Source organism: Sciurus vulgaris (assembly GCF_902686455.1).
Source record: "Sciurus vulgaris genome assembly, chromosome: 4".
NCBI classification, from domain to species: Eukaryota; Metazoa; Chordata; class Mammalia; order Rodentia; family Sciuridae; genus Sciurus; species Sciurus vulgaris.
The window spans coordinates 173847621-173865306 of record NC_136464.1 but is presented as its reverse complement, the minus strand read 5'-3'; the positions used below and the strand labels follow the sequence as shown (position 1 = coordinate 173865306).

The window sequence follows — 17686 nt, the reverse complement described above, 5'->3', positions numbered from 1 at the left end:
TGTGAGCAAGAATTATCTGGATAAATCCATTAATTTTATAGATCACCTTGCAGTGTAGACACAGCCTCAGTTTTTCCATCTGCAAAATGCAAATAACTATGCTTGCCAGTAACAGAACGGCAACATCTTGAAGAATAATGAGATAATGTCTATAAGAACACGTACAGTAACTCAGAATAAACCTGTCAGAGAAATGCCAAGAATTATTATGCTGCTATTTTTGTAACTCTGTGTGGTTTTGCCACTTTCCTAACATAGCAAAGAAAAATGTATAACTACTTGGTTAAAATAATCCCTATCAAAAAAGGAAAAAAAAAAAAAAGAAAAAAAAAAAAAAACAGGAAAAATCCCACCCACTGCAAATGTGCTAGGGAATCAACCAGGGCAATAATTATCTTAGTAAAGTTTTGGAGAAGATTCTCATATTTTGTGTGGTATTTTATATTAACATGTTTACAGCCTGGAGACATGATTCCTGAACTCCAAGTTCATATTGTGTCAATGGGAGATTTTTAGTAGTACATCAAAAGCTTTACCATGAATGACCTTTTGATAAAGGGTAACCTCTAGGAGAATAATTTTTTTTTGCTTCTATTTATGATAGTTGCTTATGTAAAACATTTATAGAAAAAATGGTCCATTTAAAAATAATGGGCCCACCACCTATCAAGTTACAATTATTTTTGAGTATCATTACTTGACTCGTAGAGGTTTTAAAACAACCAGCTTAACAATAAAGGATTATTGTTATTATCATTCTTAAAATATGCTTGAAAATGTGGTTTATAAGAAAGAAACCCTGAAATAAAAACTCAACCTAACATAAACACAGAAACTTCTGTTACGGATTTAAATGGGAGAAAGATTACATAATGAAAATTAAAATCCTAATAATATTATTCTCTTGTTCATCATTTAAAAGAAACATGTGAAAATTTCTTAGAACACCATTTCAGAACATGAGATCCACAGTCTGTCCACTATGATCTTTATATCATGTAACAGATGGAAACACTTCTCTTTCCCAGGATTAAGTGGGCTGGGGCCCACCCTTTGGCTTCCAAACCTCACTGTGAGAAGGTTCAGGCACATTGGAGCAGTTCCTAGAGAATCCACCAGGGGGCGGAAGTGCACAGCCACAGCTGCCAACCCCTAACATGGGTCCCTAATAGAACACCTTTCACCAACAGAAAGCAGGTGATTTCCTAAGGGATGTTATTCATCCTTGCTTTCGAAATATTTAAGGGGTTTCCAGGTGAAATATTTTAAAGTGAGGACTCTTTCAGTGATTAAACAAATCAGTCATTATTGGACTGGAGTGTTCATATGCCTGAGAGGGTGTCTTGTCTTTTTGCAAAGCTTAGCTCCAGGGTTTCCACAGAGCTCCCCAGAGACGTTAATGGCATTATCATCCATTCCTCCAAAACAGACTTGTTCTTTTGTTTTTCTCCTCAGTATATTATTCCTTAACTTTTTCTCTGAAAACTTCTAGTGGCCAAAAGGTCTACGTTGAGACATGTTGTAGAGGACCTCAAGGTAAACTGGCCTTCCAGTAATTATAATTCTGTTGTTTCAAGTGGGCTACAAGTACAATACTGCTATGCTCTGACAGCATGGAAAGTCACTGATTACGGTTGCAACAGGGCAAGAGTGAAGCCCTAATAGGTACTGAATTAGAGATCCCTCTACAGGTCTCTGAGTTTAAGACAGGTACAGAACTAAAACAGTACTGAATTAAAACTAAAAAAACTAAACCTTAAAAAAAAATCATTTTGCTTACCTAATTTATTTTTTATTATAATAATTACTGTTATTTTCAGGTTACAAATTCATTTAAAAGTATAGATTTTCTTCCAAAGAAAATCACAGAACTGTTTATTAAACTCCCTCCCATCTTAATTCCTAAAATGCTATGGAATTTAAGGAAATGAATATAAACTGGAAAAGTTCAATCATAGGGATTAGATCAACAATGCAATTATTATTCATCTACATTTATCTTGAAATAATTATTAGAGGAGTTTTGACTTTGAAAAGGAAATCTCAATGGAGGGTCATCCCACCACGGTTTACGCCACGCCCTGCTTCTAAACAACTATGTGGTGAAAACCACAATCAAGTTATTGTGACTGTGTGCCTTTGTGCCTGGTGCAGATGTGTGTCTGGCTGTGTCAATGGTCAGGGAAGTGGGTGACAAACTGGGGAGAGCTGATGGGCATTATGACTTTGTTTCCCCCCCCTTTCTCATATTTTATGGTACTTTAAAAAAACTCCACTTCTCTCTGAGTTTTTAGAACTCTGGGATCCATACATGGAGGCCGTTTGGGTGGTGTGGTGCTATGTAAGTTGGGTTGGGCTTAGGGATCTAGGCTCTGTCTTTTCTTAGTTGTGCCACCTTGGAAAGTCACTTCTCATTGAGGGAGGGCCTCAGTTTTCTCATCTGTAAAACAGTCAACCGGATGAGATCACCAGGAATCCTTCAAATTCCTAGATCCTATAATTAACAATTGATCTCTTAGTGGCGTAATAGGTTTATGCCTCACACAGTCAGACATTGGCTTAGCGACTGAGATAAGAGTTCTATATATTTGTGAACTTGGTGAAAGTTGAGAAGGATGGAGAAAGAGATAGAATGGATATAAAAATATGAGTAGAGGATTGCTTTAATTTGAATAGCCTCATTTTTTTAGTGCTCGAATAGAAATAGAAAAAAAAAAGGTTAGTACTTACTGGAATTGCTATTTTTAGATCATTCAGCAGTTATGGACAAATTTCAGTTGTCACACATAAAAGGTCTTACTACATCAACGACTTTACAGGGCTTGTGTAAATGCAAGAAAAACTAGAAGCCCTAACTGCTCTGCTGTTTCTCATGGGTTCAGTCTGTCCCTTGGCCCTATCAAATATTTGGCTTTAGAATCCTAAGCATCTTTAGCTATCAAGGCAAGGCCAGTACATCTAGATATCCTGCACAAGAGCCATTTCAGGCTGTACTGTACCTTTAATGCAAACTAGATGCCACCAAACAGCTTAAGGAAATGAGAAGGAAGCACATGACCGAAGGGCACAGGACACAGACGGGGCGGTCAGGGGCGTACCTGTTGGGATGAACGCCGTGTGTTGCTGCAGCTGCGCGCTGGTCAGAGCCTGCTGGTAGTGCAAGACGCTGGGATTGAAGACCGTGCTGGCACCGTTGCTTTTTTCAAGTGCTTGTCTCTTTGGTAAAGGATGAAGAGCACCAGGAGGAAAGGCCTAGAAACGAAGAATTCGATAAGATATGTCTAACTTAAAGCACACACACCTTCCGTGTACGCAGAGATCATCAATCGCAACATTCTTTTTAAAAAACGACAGCTAAGGAGATGCCTCTGCCATGCACCTTAATTTAAACAGCGGCAATGTCGAATGAGTGAGAACTTGTTATTGAGAGCAAAAGCATGATTTCTGTAACCCAAAACGGTAGCATCTCAACTAAGGAAAAGAAAAACTATCAAGCAACAACAACGAAAAAAAAAATGGCTTCGGCTTTTAAAATGGTTAAACTATTCTAAGGGGGAGAAAGAAGCATTGGTGTTATTAATACCTATTCTTTTCTTTAACTAAATGGCAATTTCTTGAATTTAAAGGTTAATATGAATTATAATGAGCATTTTCTGAGCCAAGTCATTTAAATTTGCTTCACTCTTTTGGAAAAGGTATTAAAATTGGTTAGGTTTAATTCATTTCACAGATTAACATATGAAAATGAGATGGCTAAACACCTTATTGAATTTTTTTTTCCATAAATTAATCATAACGATTGGTTGCAACCAATATTTTACAAGTAATACAAATCTCAGATGGTTCTCTGAAAAGCTACATGCAAAGCGAAAGGTGAAAGGTCAAAGTACCAGGTCTACAGTTGCTTCGAGAGGTCGCTTCATTGCTTTGGCAGTCGACTGAGTCTTTTAATAACAGGCAGCGAGCACATGATGGCAGTGGGCCAATGGGATTCAAGCGAATTAACATACAGGTAAACAGCAAGCAGAGGTGCATCATGGGAACGGCATTGCATTGTGGATAGGTGAGAAGGAAAAAAATATTCTGAATGCAATATACAACGTACAAAACACTAGGCATGCACAACAACAAAAATGTTCTCTAAAGAAATGAATATTACACCTTAAAATTAGTATCGAAGCAAAAATGCATCTACTATACCTTAGTTAAAAGCATATAAGAGAGTAAAATATAGATGTTTGAAATTCAGGAAAGTTAATTAAAACAGCAGCTTGCATACACACCATAAGCATTTTTTATATTGCTTCAGAAAAAAAAAAAAAAAAAAAGCAAAACTTTTAAGGGCCATAGGATCCAAGAACTTCTGATAAGTTAGTTTTCGAATATAAAACAAATATAAAACACTAAGGCATCAAGTATGATCCAAGTTGAAAATTTTCATTAAAACCGTTCTTAATTCAGATCTGGCCTAACAAAATGAAGTGGCAAACTGAGACAAAAAATTCAGGCAAAAAAATATTCAAACACAAGATTATTTTGGCAAAACTGTTTGGGTTTGGATCTTTATTTTTTGTCTGAATCGTGTGGATAATTGTCTCAATTCTTTTCTTCACTCTGCTAGTATATTAAAAAATTTAATAAGTTTTGAATTTAAATTGTGAACATCCAGATTCTCACTTTTCCATTTTCCTGTTTCTAGTGACTAACTTATCATCCATTCTGTTTTCTATTACATTTGAAATTATAATTCATCTCGAACAACTTACCGGATCACACTAAGAAAATACCTTTAAAAAGGTATTTAGTGTCCTTGGGTATTAAAATGATTTATATTTGGAAATTCTATTTGTATTTTTAGGTATAATAAGTGATCAAACCAATTAATGAGAAGTAGAACTCTTGGCTAGAACAAGTACAGTAGCAAACAGCTAAAAATGGCAAAGAACTGCTTAAAGATTAGAAATAAAATATATTTAGCTTATAACCATACTTTTGGGAAGATAGTTCCATTTAAACAACTGAAATAATAACAAATATGGATTGATTTAGACTACAATGAAAAATTTTTCCTATTCCTGGTTAGTTGTTATAAAAAAAAATGGAAAAATTCTAAGATGGAATTCTGTGAAAATAAATTCAAAGGAATAGCTTCAATGCAAATTAAAAAATGAAATATCCCTTTTCTATGTTTAGCACAATAGGTAAATCCCTAAGGTTTGTCTAAAAATTAAAAATTTATATCCTGAAGTTCTGGGGGAGAGCTATGGCATTTGAAACAAAATGAGATAGTACCGGACCCTTAAAACAGGAATAATTAATGATATTTTCCTTGGGAGAATCATTTGATGATTCAGGATGGAAAGCAGGACGCTGACAGCAGATAGGTGAAGAAGAGTTGGGGCTGGGGAGTCAAGACAGAGCGGGAAGGGCTGCAGGTAGGGGTGGGTTCAGGATGGCCAAGGTTTTGGAAGGTGGTTTTGATAAAGCTTACCAAAAACTAGGAAAGCAGTGTTTTCAAAGTCAAGCGGTGAATGTCACCAACCAAAGCAACCGACGAGCCGGATAATGAGAAAACTTATGGATATTTTTTCCTCAAATGTAATTCAACATCAAATAACACCCACGATGCCCGTGGTGGTGTTTAAATTCTTTGGCCCTTGCACGGTGTTACATTGTGAAATAACGCAGGCTTCGCTTTTGCTTTTGAGTTTAAACAAATTTCTGTTAACTAAAGAAGGTGGCATAGCCAACTCTCATAGAGCCTGTGGGAACATGAACTGGATGTTAAACTCAGAACCATTTTGGCCCCCAGGGTCCAGACTCAGCTGCCCCTTCGCCTTCTGTAGTCCAGATGTACACAATGAATCTAGTGAAGGGAGCGTCTTTTCTGACATGCTCTCTGGAAGGGTCTCCAAAGGCAGGTGTTTAGGAACAAAATTAACAAGGCATCACTGAATGAAGTCTCTAAGTAGAATAAGAAATATTTAATGTTTTTTAATAATTTAATACCTGGTAGGATAATGTTCTCTCTCTTTTTTTTTTTTTTTTTTTTTTTTTGTTTGTTGAAAACTGATTTCCATATAAAATAATTACTAATAATTAGAATAATTTAGGAATATAAGGAAACAATGCAACAGTGGGCAGGACAGTGGTAACCTGTCTGCTCCACGGCACGGTGTTATGTTTTCTGTGTCAGATGCAACTGTCTTCTTTCCAAGCTAATGCTAAGGCACACATATTAAGATCTCACAGGCCCCACACTGCGAAGCTGTATGGAGAGGGTGTTTTAGAACTCCAAGTGGATGAATAGTTATGCGACGATGTGGCCTATTTTGATATTTTTAAACTCCCCTGTTTTAGTTGGTGCTGCTGACTGCTGGCTTGTTAACCCACACTGCTGGACCTTCAGGCTCAGACCCAGCCTTAGAGATCAAGCAGCCCAGTGGGCGCTGGGAACCTGCTTAGGCTCCCCTGCAGAAGAGGCTCTACCTCACTGAGCCCCAGTCATGTGCCAGGCCCTTGGCGTCCACTCTTGCTGGCCTCCTCAGCACTGGGGATCCTCTGCTCACCCTGCATCCCTCCAGCTAGTACTCTTGTCGGGATGAGTCAGGAGGAGGCCCGTGTGCAGCCTCTACTGTTTCTATTTTCTATTTCTGGGTTGATGAGCAGCCCTACTGCAGGTCAAGGCGAGCAAACCGAGGGCCAGATGTGACAGGCAAAGACCACATCTCAGGGGTCAGGAAACCCCTGACAAAAATGATCAGAGCTGCCGTGTCAATGTGGGATGAAAGGATGTGGAGGAGCCGGGTGGACTTCCGTGTCCCTGCGCATGTTTTCTTGAACCACTGAAACTTATCTAGCCGGTGGCAGCTTGTCCCGTTTCCTTTTACAAACTAGTTTTCTCCTGGTGAGGCCCCACTTTGGTGTGTGTGAACAAAGACTGCTTACACGAACATCAAACGCGCTTTGTGTTGAAGCTACCAGAGAGCAGCTCTGGTTTATTCTCACATTTTAAAAGTTTCGGTGAAGGCGATGCTTAGTTTTTAAGAGGTAGGGTAAAAGAAGAAGACGTAAAGGAAATATATGTCTCAAATGTCTTTTTTTTTTTTTAAAGGGTCTCGTTAATTAAATAAGGGGAAATCCACAGACAACAACAAAAACAATGTTAGGGAAGTGCAGTGGGTTCAGATGGGGAAGCCAGAGGAATGGGACATCGACATCTGCCAATGGCAATCACCACCCATTCGTCCTTTGAAAGAGGAAATCAAATAATAGTTTTTCTTCAGTCTACCAAGGACTCTCACTATGAGGGTGAGAAGACTTTAACTTTATCCGGCTGCACCTCAGCTGGTTTCGAATAAGCATCTCACTTCAACTAAAAAGACATGACAGATTAATTTTCATGTCATCGTCAGAAAGATGCTGGCTTTTGTTCTGAAACGACATTCCTTTGGGTTGCCTCTGAAGATGCTGCGGGATCCTGTGGCTTCTCAGAACTCCAAATTTGGGCACAGTGGAACAATAGGAGAAACTATGGCAACTGACTCCCTCCGCCTGCATCCCCAGCGGCCACCTGTGTGCCTTGAGACCAGTGTGCCGTGGAATGGGCAGCGGGGCCTGAGAGAGCACAGCTGTGCTTCAGACGGCCCGGCTGAGGGACAGCCCGTGAGTGTACATGGACGTTTCTGTGCCTAGCCCCTCAGCCTGGGTCACCGGCTGTCGGTAAGAGGTGCACTGCCCCTTCAGTCATTGAAACATATGTTGATTGCGGACATGAGAACTGGTGCTTCCAATTAACAGGGAGAAAAAAACCAGGCCTCAGATAAAATCAGGGCTCAGTCCTAAGGTCACTATTAGTACCATGTTTTTGTCATAACAGGTACTTGAGTTATAGGGAGCAGTATTTTCATTTCCCAGAACCTCATCTGATACCTCAGTAGTAAGAAATAGCTGCTGTGATCCAGGCTAAGCCTGTAGTGGCTCCTATCCCTCTGGCTATAGGAACAGTCACCAAAATGACATTTAACTAATTTTTCCTTAGAGATGGGAAATAATAGCTCTATTTATAGATTCTGTAACAGTACTCATAGGTATTGTTTTCTCTTTTATTAAGAGATATAAGAATGTGTCCCTCCCTCTAGAAGCTCAGAGACATGGTCTGTGTCATAGGAGACACTGGCCCTACAGAACAGAGCTGACAGACTGGACAGGCAAGGAAGGGAAAGAAGAGGGAGACAGGCTTTGAAGTTACTGCACCTGGCTTCCCTGGGTCTTGTTTTCCCTCTCCCTCTTTGGAAGGATCCTACACCACACAATACTTCAGGTGAGTGTGTGTCTCTTGCTGCCAGAGTCCTGACCAGTCCTGGAGATATCCTGAGTATCTGGTTATGATTTATAAGATGAATTCTATGGAAAAACATGTTCTTAGTGCCCAGCAATCAACACAGCAGCTAGGATAAGTTGAGAGCTGGCTTGAAAAAATGATTACAATGAAACAACAAAAACTTCTCGTAATATGAGGCCTTCATTAAGTGGGTGGGAAGATGGATTCCGTCCCGGACGGAAGTGTAAAGGGCTCATCTGCACTCAAAAGGAATTCCTTCTTCCTCAACATTTTCCCATCCCTCCTTCTGGTTCTCTTTTACTAGAACTCAAAAAGCGAAAATTTCTCCATTTTTTACTGACCCTTTTGTATGGACGCACACATCCACATGTATACAGGAACTTAAAAAAATCACCGTAATGTCCAATGACATAAGAGAAGAACAAGAGGAAAGAAGCCTACGGGGAGGGACGAGATCTCTCAGGAAAGAGAGAGAGAGGAAGGACTCATTTCTCAAGATGGGTGGAGATAAGCTCAGATTGGAAAGATCTAGTTAACACACAGTCCACACCAAGTGGTGATGTCATCAGGGCAGATTCTGTGTCTTTCTCTCTACTTAACACAGGCCCAAGCCTTCATGAAGTTTGTGAGAAGAATGTTGCATGGTGATGGGCTTGTTTGTGTGACAGCTACTCTTCTGTTTTGGCCAGTCGTCAGTGTATGAGGCCATAGTCGGTAGTTGGATAATGTGTTTTTAAATGATACCTTTCATCTCCAACTTTTCCAAGAGAGTACTGACCACCGGCACCTTCACGCCCCTCTAACCCATCATGCATTTCTACAATGTCATTGAACCTGCTTCATTTATTTATTCTACCCAGAAAGTGCCTGATGCTTCCCAGCTCCCATTAAAAGTTTTTGAATGAGTGAATGCACAGTGGCTATAATAGAGTAAAATAGACTTTTATAAGTCTGACCTCTCTCTTTAAAACAAGGCAATTAAAAATGTCTGTAACCCAGTGCGGTGGTTCTCAAACTTGGATGTGCACTGGAGTTACCTGGAAGCTTTAAAGATAGGCCACTGCCCAGGTCACATCAGTCAGACAAGAATCTTTGGAGGAAGGGGTCAATGTCAGACCCTTTCAAAAGCCCTCAGTTACTCCCAGAATGTAGGTAAGTTTGAGAAGCAGTGTTCTAGGCGTGCGATTCTCTAATGTGAACGTGCGTACAAAATACTGAAAAGGTTTTAAAATTCAGATCTTGGTGCCAAAGATCTAGGGTGAGGCCCAAGATTCTGGAAGCTCAAGAGCATCACGATGATGCTCCGGTTGCTAGGGGAGGCTCCTTGAGATTCTAGAGCTGCAACAGGCTCCCAGGTGATGAGGAGAATGTTGCTGCTGGTCTCTCGGGGACAGTGAGGAGCATCAGGAGGCAAGCCTGGGTTACAGGCCCCGGCGTTAGCACTGTCCAGCACGCTTCTGTTTTCACTGGCTCATGAGTCGCGCTCTGCATACGATTTCAGGGGAAGGGGGAGGGGTGGCAGGCTCTGCTGTGGTGAGAGCGAAAGAAGAAGGGGAAATAGGAAGAGGAAAAAGCGGGTCCCTGACCGGGTCACTTGTTGCTAGGCATCCGGTCCAGCCACAGCTCCCCTCCCGGTGGCTTTCCACTGCGGGGCTGCAGCGGGCCATCTTTCTCTCCCATGCTCTGAAGCTCTGCGCCCACCTTGGTCATTACCCGGGCCCCGAGCCCCTCTCTTCAGGAGACCCCAGTCGCAGGCTCAGGCAGAACTGGAAGTGGCTCCCCGAACCTTAGGGATTTATTTATTGTGCCGAAGAAGGGAAGGAGGGGGACAAAACAAAACCAAACAGAAAGGGGGGACGACCACGAACTTAGGCAGCGGAGCGGCGGGAATAGCAGCCTTCCACAGTCCCAGCTGTCCGGGCACCGGGGTCCCCGCCCTGGAAGCCCCGCCGCCGGCCGGGAGGGCGCGGGGCGGGGCGGGCGCGCGGGCGCCGCACTTACCATGACTGTGGCCGCGGCCGCGGCTGCCTGGGCGGCCACCGCAGCTTGGTTGGCTTGGTGCTGCGCAGCTTTGATTTTGGCCTGCAAGTGTGCAGGAGGGTGAAAATATTTGCATTTCTCCCTCATGCAACGCCCCTTTATGTAATCCATACAAACGGTTACGGTGTTGTCGTTTGTGTCGATCATGGTGCTGTCTGCCGGGTGTGCGAAGCGGCAGTCGGTCTCGCCCCGGGCGCAGTTTCCGCGCTGGAACTCCCTGCATACCTGGGACAAGGAGGAAGGAGAGCGGCGATGCGGCAGAGAGCCTTCCCCGCGCCGCTCAGGGTGGCTTCTGTGCCCCGGGCCTAGGGGTTCCTTATCCAGAACCCAGGTGACCAGGATCTCGGACCATGATCTGAGCTTTGGGTTGCCCTTTCCTCTAGGGTGAATATTGAAACTGAGAAAATAATCCGAAACTTGCCGCTCAGCTAAAAGAACAAAGAAAAACCAACAAAGCCTCCATTGTGCCTGGGTAGCAAGCCCTAGGCCACCCACCCACCCCTGCCCCCAATTTCCTACCTGAAAACCACTCTGGAGTTGCTATAGAATTTCATTTCATTGATTGATCGTTTGATTGATTGCATGGAGAGAGAATGTCAGTGTGGGTCAAGCTACCATTGGGGTCCAACTCCAAAAAGTTATAGGGAAGTGAGGTTTTGCGCCTCCTCTCTCTGGATGGGAGTAGGACCAGGGAATCTGCCTGCTCCTGCCTCCCACACCTTCTCCACCGCTCTACAGAGAGAATTTATGCCCAGGATCATCAATATCAGGAACTACAATATTCAGGACACCAAAACGTTCATCTTAAGGTGACTATATTGTTTTCAACAACCCCAAAGATTTCTTTTTAAAACTATGCTCAGAGATAAAGGGTAAGACATAAATGGAGAAAAGTAGAATAGGGTTACAAGTTTTGGATTAAAAAAAAAAATTAACCCCTAATTCTCTTGAAATCTCAGGTGACCAAAATTTTCCATCCTCAGAATTTGGTAGATCAAGATTTTAATACACAGAGAGAGATTTCTTCAGAACTTGAAGGGTTCTTTTTCTTCCCCCTTCTTATATTTAATGCACCTCCTGGTGGGTCTTACTAAAGTGATGCATGTAACACTTTTTAAGAAACAGGCAAGTGAACCTGATCTTAGTTGATGTCTTTCATTTTCCGGAATAGCATTCTTTTTATTTTTTTAAGTTTCTTTAAATTTTTAAAATTTGTTCTTATTAGTTATACATGACAGTAGAATGCACTCTGAAACATCATACATAAATGGAGTATAACTTCTCATTCTTCTGGGTGATGTAGAGTTACACAGGTCATGTAATCATATATGCACCTAGGGTAATGATGTCCAATTCATTCTACTATCATGAAATAGCATTCTTAATTATGCTCTGAATATAGACAACATGAAGTGAGATGAATAGCATATGCATATTAATTATGTCATTCTTCCCTGCCTATAAACATTAGCAGGGAAGAGTTAGTAGGATTATAAGTTATTTCTCCTGAGGATCCAGTTCCATAGTTAACACGTGTGGTTCACACTTGGTTACCCGTGAAGGGTCACTGACAGGAACTCGTCTTGTGAAAGTCAAACATACTTGGGAAATAGTGTTTCAGGTGAGACTGAAGAGTAAACAGGATAAGTCACAAAGTCATTAACTGTCTCCTCCTACTCTGGGTATTAACGTTCCATCTTCAGTTCAAAAAAATGTACAAAGTACAGATTACTAAGCTATTAGTGGAGATTCTGAGTAAGCCTTTCTCTACAAATGGAACGATTCCTGTCTGTGACATCATAGGTGTAGACCGGGCATTTGCCCAGGGTCTGTGTGTGCTGCTGACTTCATTCCTGGTTTGAAATGAACCGAAAATGGCTCTGCTAGAGTCACTGTGAATCATTTTTACATAGCATTGTCTACCAGCTCTGCTGGGAGGGACTATTTGTTCCCAACTCTGCTGATTTAATTTGTTTTCTGGAACAGGCATGCACTGAACACTAAAGCTCTGTGGGCCCAGTAGGTGGAGCCTCAGACACTTTTCCAGTCCCCTAACAGGTCTATTCAATATTCACAGGGATAGGCTGGATCTTTTCAAAACAGGAGCAATTAGAGTTTATATTCTCTTCATCTAGAGAACCATATACTCCAGACTGAAGCTGGGTGAAAAAACATACATGTTTAAAAATATTTGCAGTTTAACATTCTGAATTCTAAATCATCTACAGGTTATTAGGAAGCAAACACTCTGTTGCCCTCAGGGTTCATTGAGTTAATATTTAAATGAGCACGCACTGGAAGAATATTCTCTAATGATCCAACATTCTATGTATACATAGCTCACCCAACAACTTTAATCAATAATGGGCTTAAAGGAGGTCTTTGAAAAATTTGTCAGGATCTTTACACACCCCGATAAAGTGTTCTTTTGAATATCATAGGGACATTGTGGTAAGGTTAATAGGTGAATTATCTAGCTCTGATTAAAGAGGTTTACTTAACAAAGTGCAGGGGGGTCAGTTTGATTCACAACTTGAAGATTTATGTTTTATAAAAATATAGACTTTTCTTGGAATTTATAGAACACTTTAAGTTAAAAAAAAAAAAAAACTCAAAACTAAGTTTATCTAGCTTCCAATTCCCCCTGTGAACCAGTGAAGTCATCGGAGATGATATTCTGGAACATACTAGAGCAGTTAGTTGTACTTGGTTCTTTATAACTTGAAATATGTTCACAACAATTGGTTAATAGTTGTGGTCCCACTTACTCCAACCCTTGTCCCTGATTGTCCCCCACTGTCCTGGTTGCTGGGCTTCTGACCATCTCCAGAATGTTCCAGGATCCAGTAAGAGTTTGTGCTGGGCAAGAGCAAGAGGTCATCAGAACTTGAAGCCACGTCTACAGCTTGCATGATGATTGATTTAATATTTTATTGTTTGATAAATATTTTGCCCTGATGCACATATTCCACACAGCTGGCTTTTGCCTGTATTGAAGTTATTTTCATTGCCCATAGACTAATTTTCTTTATACTTGACATTCATTTTAAACCATACAATGTTGAGTGCGTGGGTTTGGGATGAATGCGTGTATGCGTGTGCATGGTATTTTTGCAGAACATTTTTACAGAATGATCTCACAAGCATTCGCCTACGTAGAAGTGCACTTTCTACCACAAATGCATCTCAAAACAAACATAATTGAAGTACCTCCAGTTTGTCAGTCCTGAGAAGTTTCTGAGTTGCAGTTGATCCCGGGACAGTGACAGGTGGACTTCCGGGAACAATAACGGGTGTGGTGGGTAGAATTTCCGTTGGGACTAACCCAACTCCAGGGGTTACAGGTGCTAAGTAAGGAGCAAAGCTAATAGCCGTATTTGTCCCTATGGCGGGACCTACCGGAAAAGTGGGCTGTTAAAGGAAGACAACACAGGAAAAAGAGTCAAACTTCAAAAAATCACCAGCAAGTGTCATTTAAGCAAAATTTAGTCATTGTATACGGTATTTTTTGTTAGGTGCATAATTTGATGCTGAACTGTAAACATTCATTAAATATCCCTTTTTTCTTTTGCTTAATAAAAATGAAAACCATATATAGCCTCTCTTCCCAAACCCATACCAAAAATATGGGAGAACATTATAGAAACCCAGTTACAAGAAACAGATTAGACCTTTGTTCTTATGAAAGTGTTCTCAACTAGAGGAAATAACAATTCCCACTCTATGCATTCATTGTTTCAAACTATCGAATGTTATAATACTAAAGCAGTAAAGCTTATGGAATACAAACTGTCTTTGATTTCTCCCACACGTCTCAAACCAAGAGGAATAAAGAAAATCCAAGAGTATACCCTGATTTTCAAGTTGACCAAATGTATACAGTTTCAAAAAGTGGAGTTTACTTGGGATTTCATTGTGCTCAGACTTGCCAGTATATTTCCACATTCCATCTCTACATGTATACTCCCAAAACTCATATGCAGCGTTCAGGTAGAACTATGTTTTGCTCTAGCTCAAGACGTCTCCATCCAACCTTCCCTTCATGAAAGGCTGGATCAGAGAGTTTGAAAATTTTCAACCGATCTATTTCTCAATGGACCATTAAGGCTTGGTTTGGTTTCCCATCACAAAATCAAGACAGTAGTGACAAAAGCATCCCATACCTTGCTAAATGTGTTCTGTGTCACTGTATTCCTGTGGGAAGTCTAGAGGCTCCTAAACTCTCATAAGAAGACATATTCTAAAGGGCCCATGGGATGATTATTTTTAAAAGTTCCACCTATAAATCTGTAAATAATTCTGCCTTTCAGAGAAGAGACTTTGAACCTGTGAGAACAACCAAACCTTGATTCACCTTTAAAGAGTCACCATTAAAAATTAAAGATTCCAAATGATTTTTACATTGAATTGGACCTGAATGGCTCTTTCTGTTTGTTTGGTTGGTTGGATCTTATTTGTGGATGATTTTTAACCTGTTTGTTTTCAGAATAAGTTTTCGGACATTGCAATCATGTGCTAATACAATTTTTGAACGCTCAATTATGCCATTGTGTGTCGTTTCCCTTCTCTGTTCATACATCACGTGTGACCTTGTTGTCTACTTGTGAGTCTGAATGAGTTGTTTAACATGGGGAAAATAACAATCTTTGTTTAGTAAACACATATTTCTTTCCAATAACCGAAAAAAAATCTCTCATATAAATTGTCATGTTAGAAAAGAGTGAATTATTGATAATTGTGTAGGGATTCCCAGAGAGGTTGAAAAGCCTTTGTTCAGCGGCTGGGGCTAAGAGGTGCTTCTCATGGTCTTAGATGCTGGATGCTCAGTCCTCCCTGGAGGAGCTCTTAGATCTTTATGGCTCAGACATAAAATTCATTTTGAGAGAAAGTGACAATGTGAGGTCTCAACATGGGAAATAGACAGCAGTCAGGAATTTTTTCTCCCTTGACTTTCTACAAAATTTTATATATGTATGTTACCCATTTGAGTCATAATTATAACAAGTTGTGGTTTGTCAGCAACTGTAGCTTTTATAATTTAGCACTGTTGGAAAATAGCCAAGTGATTTAATAGTGTAAGGACTATGTAATGTTAGGATATTTAAAAAATCAATTCCGAAAGGTCATAAATCAAAACACATCTGTGATTCAGTGTATCAGTTGTATCAGAAATGCCTGGAAGGAATTTTTAAAATAGAGATAAACTCTGATGCAATAGGTCTAGGCAGAGACCTTAAAATTCATATTAATATTTTTTCCTACATGGCCCCGTGTGTGGAGAAATTTTGGGACCACTGTCAAAAATGAAGAGTTAAACAGGTATTAAAACTTGTACTAAAAGAGTACTTTAACTCAGAGACTAATTATCAAAGTAAACATTCAGAGTAGATAGCCCTCCTCAACATCTCCATCTTGATTTTCTGTGGAGGCAAATTCCCAGCCATCTCTTCCCACAGATCAGTGGGGTGGCAAAAATACAGGCTGTGCCTTGACCACCAACAGGATGTGAGGACCTCAAAACTCTTCCTCAAAAACTTTTTTGATGTCAACAGATCTCTTCCAGTTAGCCAAATCCTGCCTTCGAAAATATGTCTCTTGTTCATTTGATTTTATGATCCAAAAACGAATGTCCTGGTATGTTTTATTGATGACGATGAGAATGTAATACACAAGGAAATATGTTATTTAAAAGTAAAAATGCAGACTTTAGACATGAGAGGTCTACATTCAAATCCAGAACTCTGTTACTTATTTTTCCTCCCCTGGGATGGAAATTAACCTCTCTGGGCTTTAGTTTTCTCACTTGCAGTGGGAAGAAAAGCTACTTAGCTGAACAAGGTGCTATTTCTCGCCAACTTCTCATGGTCCAAATTTAATAAATTAGCCATTGTAGTAGTGTAAATGTCAGTACTAATAACATTTTTTTGTCTCAAATTATTCAATGCTTTTAAAACAGAAATGTAATGAGCATAGCAATATACTAAATAGAAGTGTAAAATTGAATTAAACTGTAGCAAATATCTTCTTTTCTTTTTTGAAATATGAGCTGGGAAATAAATATTTCCTGTCATGTGAAATTGAACGGTAGAAGTCCACAGCTTTGCAGGGATAGATTCAATTAGGTATTTTTCTTTTTTTATAGAGTTTTTCATTGGTGTTGATCAGTTAAAAATCACAGCAACAGTCATTTGCAGGGATGTGCATTCTGCATTCTCGTTATGATGGGCAGTAATACTTTACATCGGTGGAAGGTTCTGGCCTTCTCAAAGCATTCCTACGCATGTTGTCTTCTTTAATCTCTCAACATCCACAGGAAGCAAGTGTGGGTACAGGTATGCGCAGTCTCCAGGTGAGAGCAGGTTAGACACTGACAGGATAACCCAAGGTCAGTGCCTCTGAGAGACAAGGATTTCAAAGCATCTGGGCTCCTGGTCTCAGGCTATGTCCACTCTTTTGCACTCCCTAGATTTTTGCCATCATTTCCTTAAAAAATTGGAAGTGGGGACCATCTACGGGAAGTCTGCATGTCTTGGGAGCAATAGAAAGGCGTGTGTGCCCCACAGCCAACCTGAGCCAACACACAGCTGGAGCGGCTCCCAGCAGCCCTGTGGGACCCCGCAGCCTTGAGAAAGTGACTCCTAGGTTTCAGAGTGAAATGAAACTCCTGAAATAGCGTCTTCGCTGACACGGCATCCTGGTGTCTGAACCGGGTTCCCCGAGGGCAGCCGAGGGAAGAGAAGGGTGGCACCTTTAAGAGTCTGTTCCCAGAAGCGCCCCCACTCCAGCCAGGAGAATCAGCCTGCAGTCTCTGCGTAAGTGCTGTTGCCATGCTGTTGGAGACAGGATCCATTTGGTCCCCGTCATCTCTCAGCACTAGCCCACAGCTGAAAAGGCCAGAGGACAAGATCTGCAAAAAGCTTTCTTGAAGAAAATCGCTTCTGAAATGCCCACTGTGCTGTTTCCTCCCGCCCTTCTTCAGTCTGTATCTGTGGCGTCTCTGCCCGTCCCCCACCCTGCTCTGCTCTCCCAGGACAGTACAGCTGTAGTTCGGGGTTCCCTGGGCTTGGGTGGGGTCCAGAACACAGAATACCTTGTAGGTCAGAGTCAAGGTTAAATGGCTGGGCCTTGTGCTCAGCGACGTGGCACAGCACCAAAGGGTCTCAGGAAGGGGGTGACAGGATCCTTGCAGGTTTTAAAAGACTCCTCCGAATGCTGTATGCAGGGTATACTGGAGAAAGTAAGAATGGAAGGCGACCCATGAGGAAGGAACTGCTGATGAGGTGGCTCCGAGGAGGGCCCTGG

At 41.1% G+C, this 17686-nt stretch overlaps 1 protein-coding gene across 8 annotated transcripts in view; it reads right to left on the bottom strand.

Moving 5' to 3' along the window:
• MBNL2 (muscleblind like splicing regulator 2) overlaps positions 1–17686 on the bottom strand; it is a 150538-nt gene that overhangs the window by 30669 nt on the left and 102183 nt on the right. For 5 of the 8 annotated variants that reach the window (XM_079137711.1, XM_079137712.1, XM_079137710.1 and 2 more), the window contains 4 exons: positions 13595–13795; positions 10346–10609; positions 3891–3944; positions 3099–3252 (listed from right to left, as the gene is read on the bottom strand). In XM_079137711.1, the coding sequence (XP_078993837.1) occupies positions 3099–3252; positions 3891–3944; positions 10346–10609; positions 13595–13795 (673 nt within the window). The remainder of the gene's footprint in view (positions 1–3098; positions 3253–3890; positions 3945–10345; positions 10610–13594; positions 13796–17686) is intronic. The other 3 variants (XM_079137715.1, XM_079137717.1, XM_079137716.1) reach the window with 1 other exon arrangement.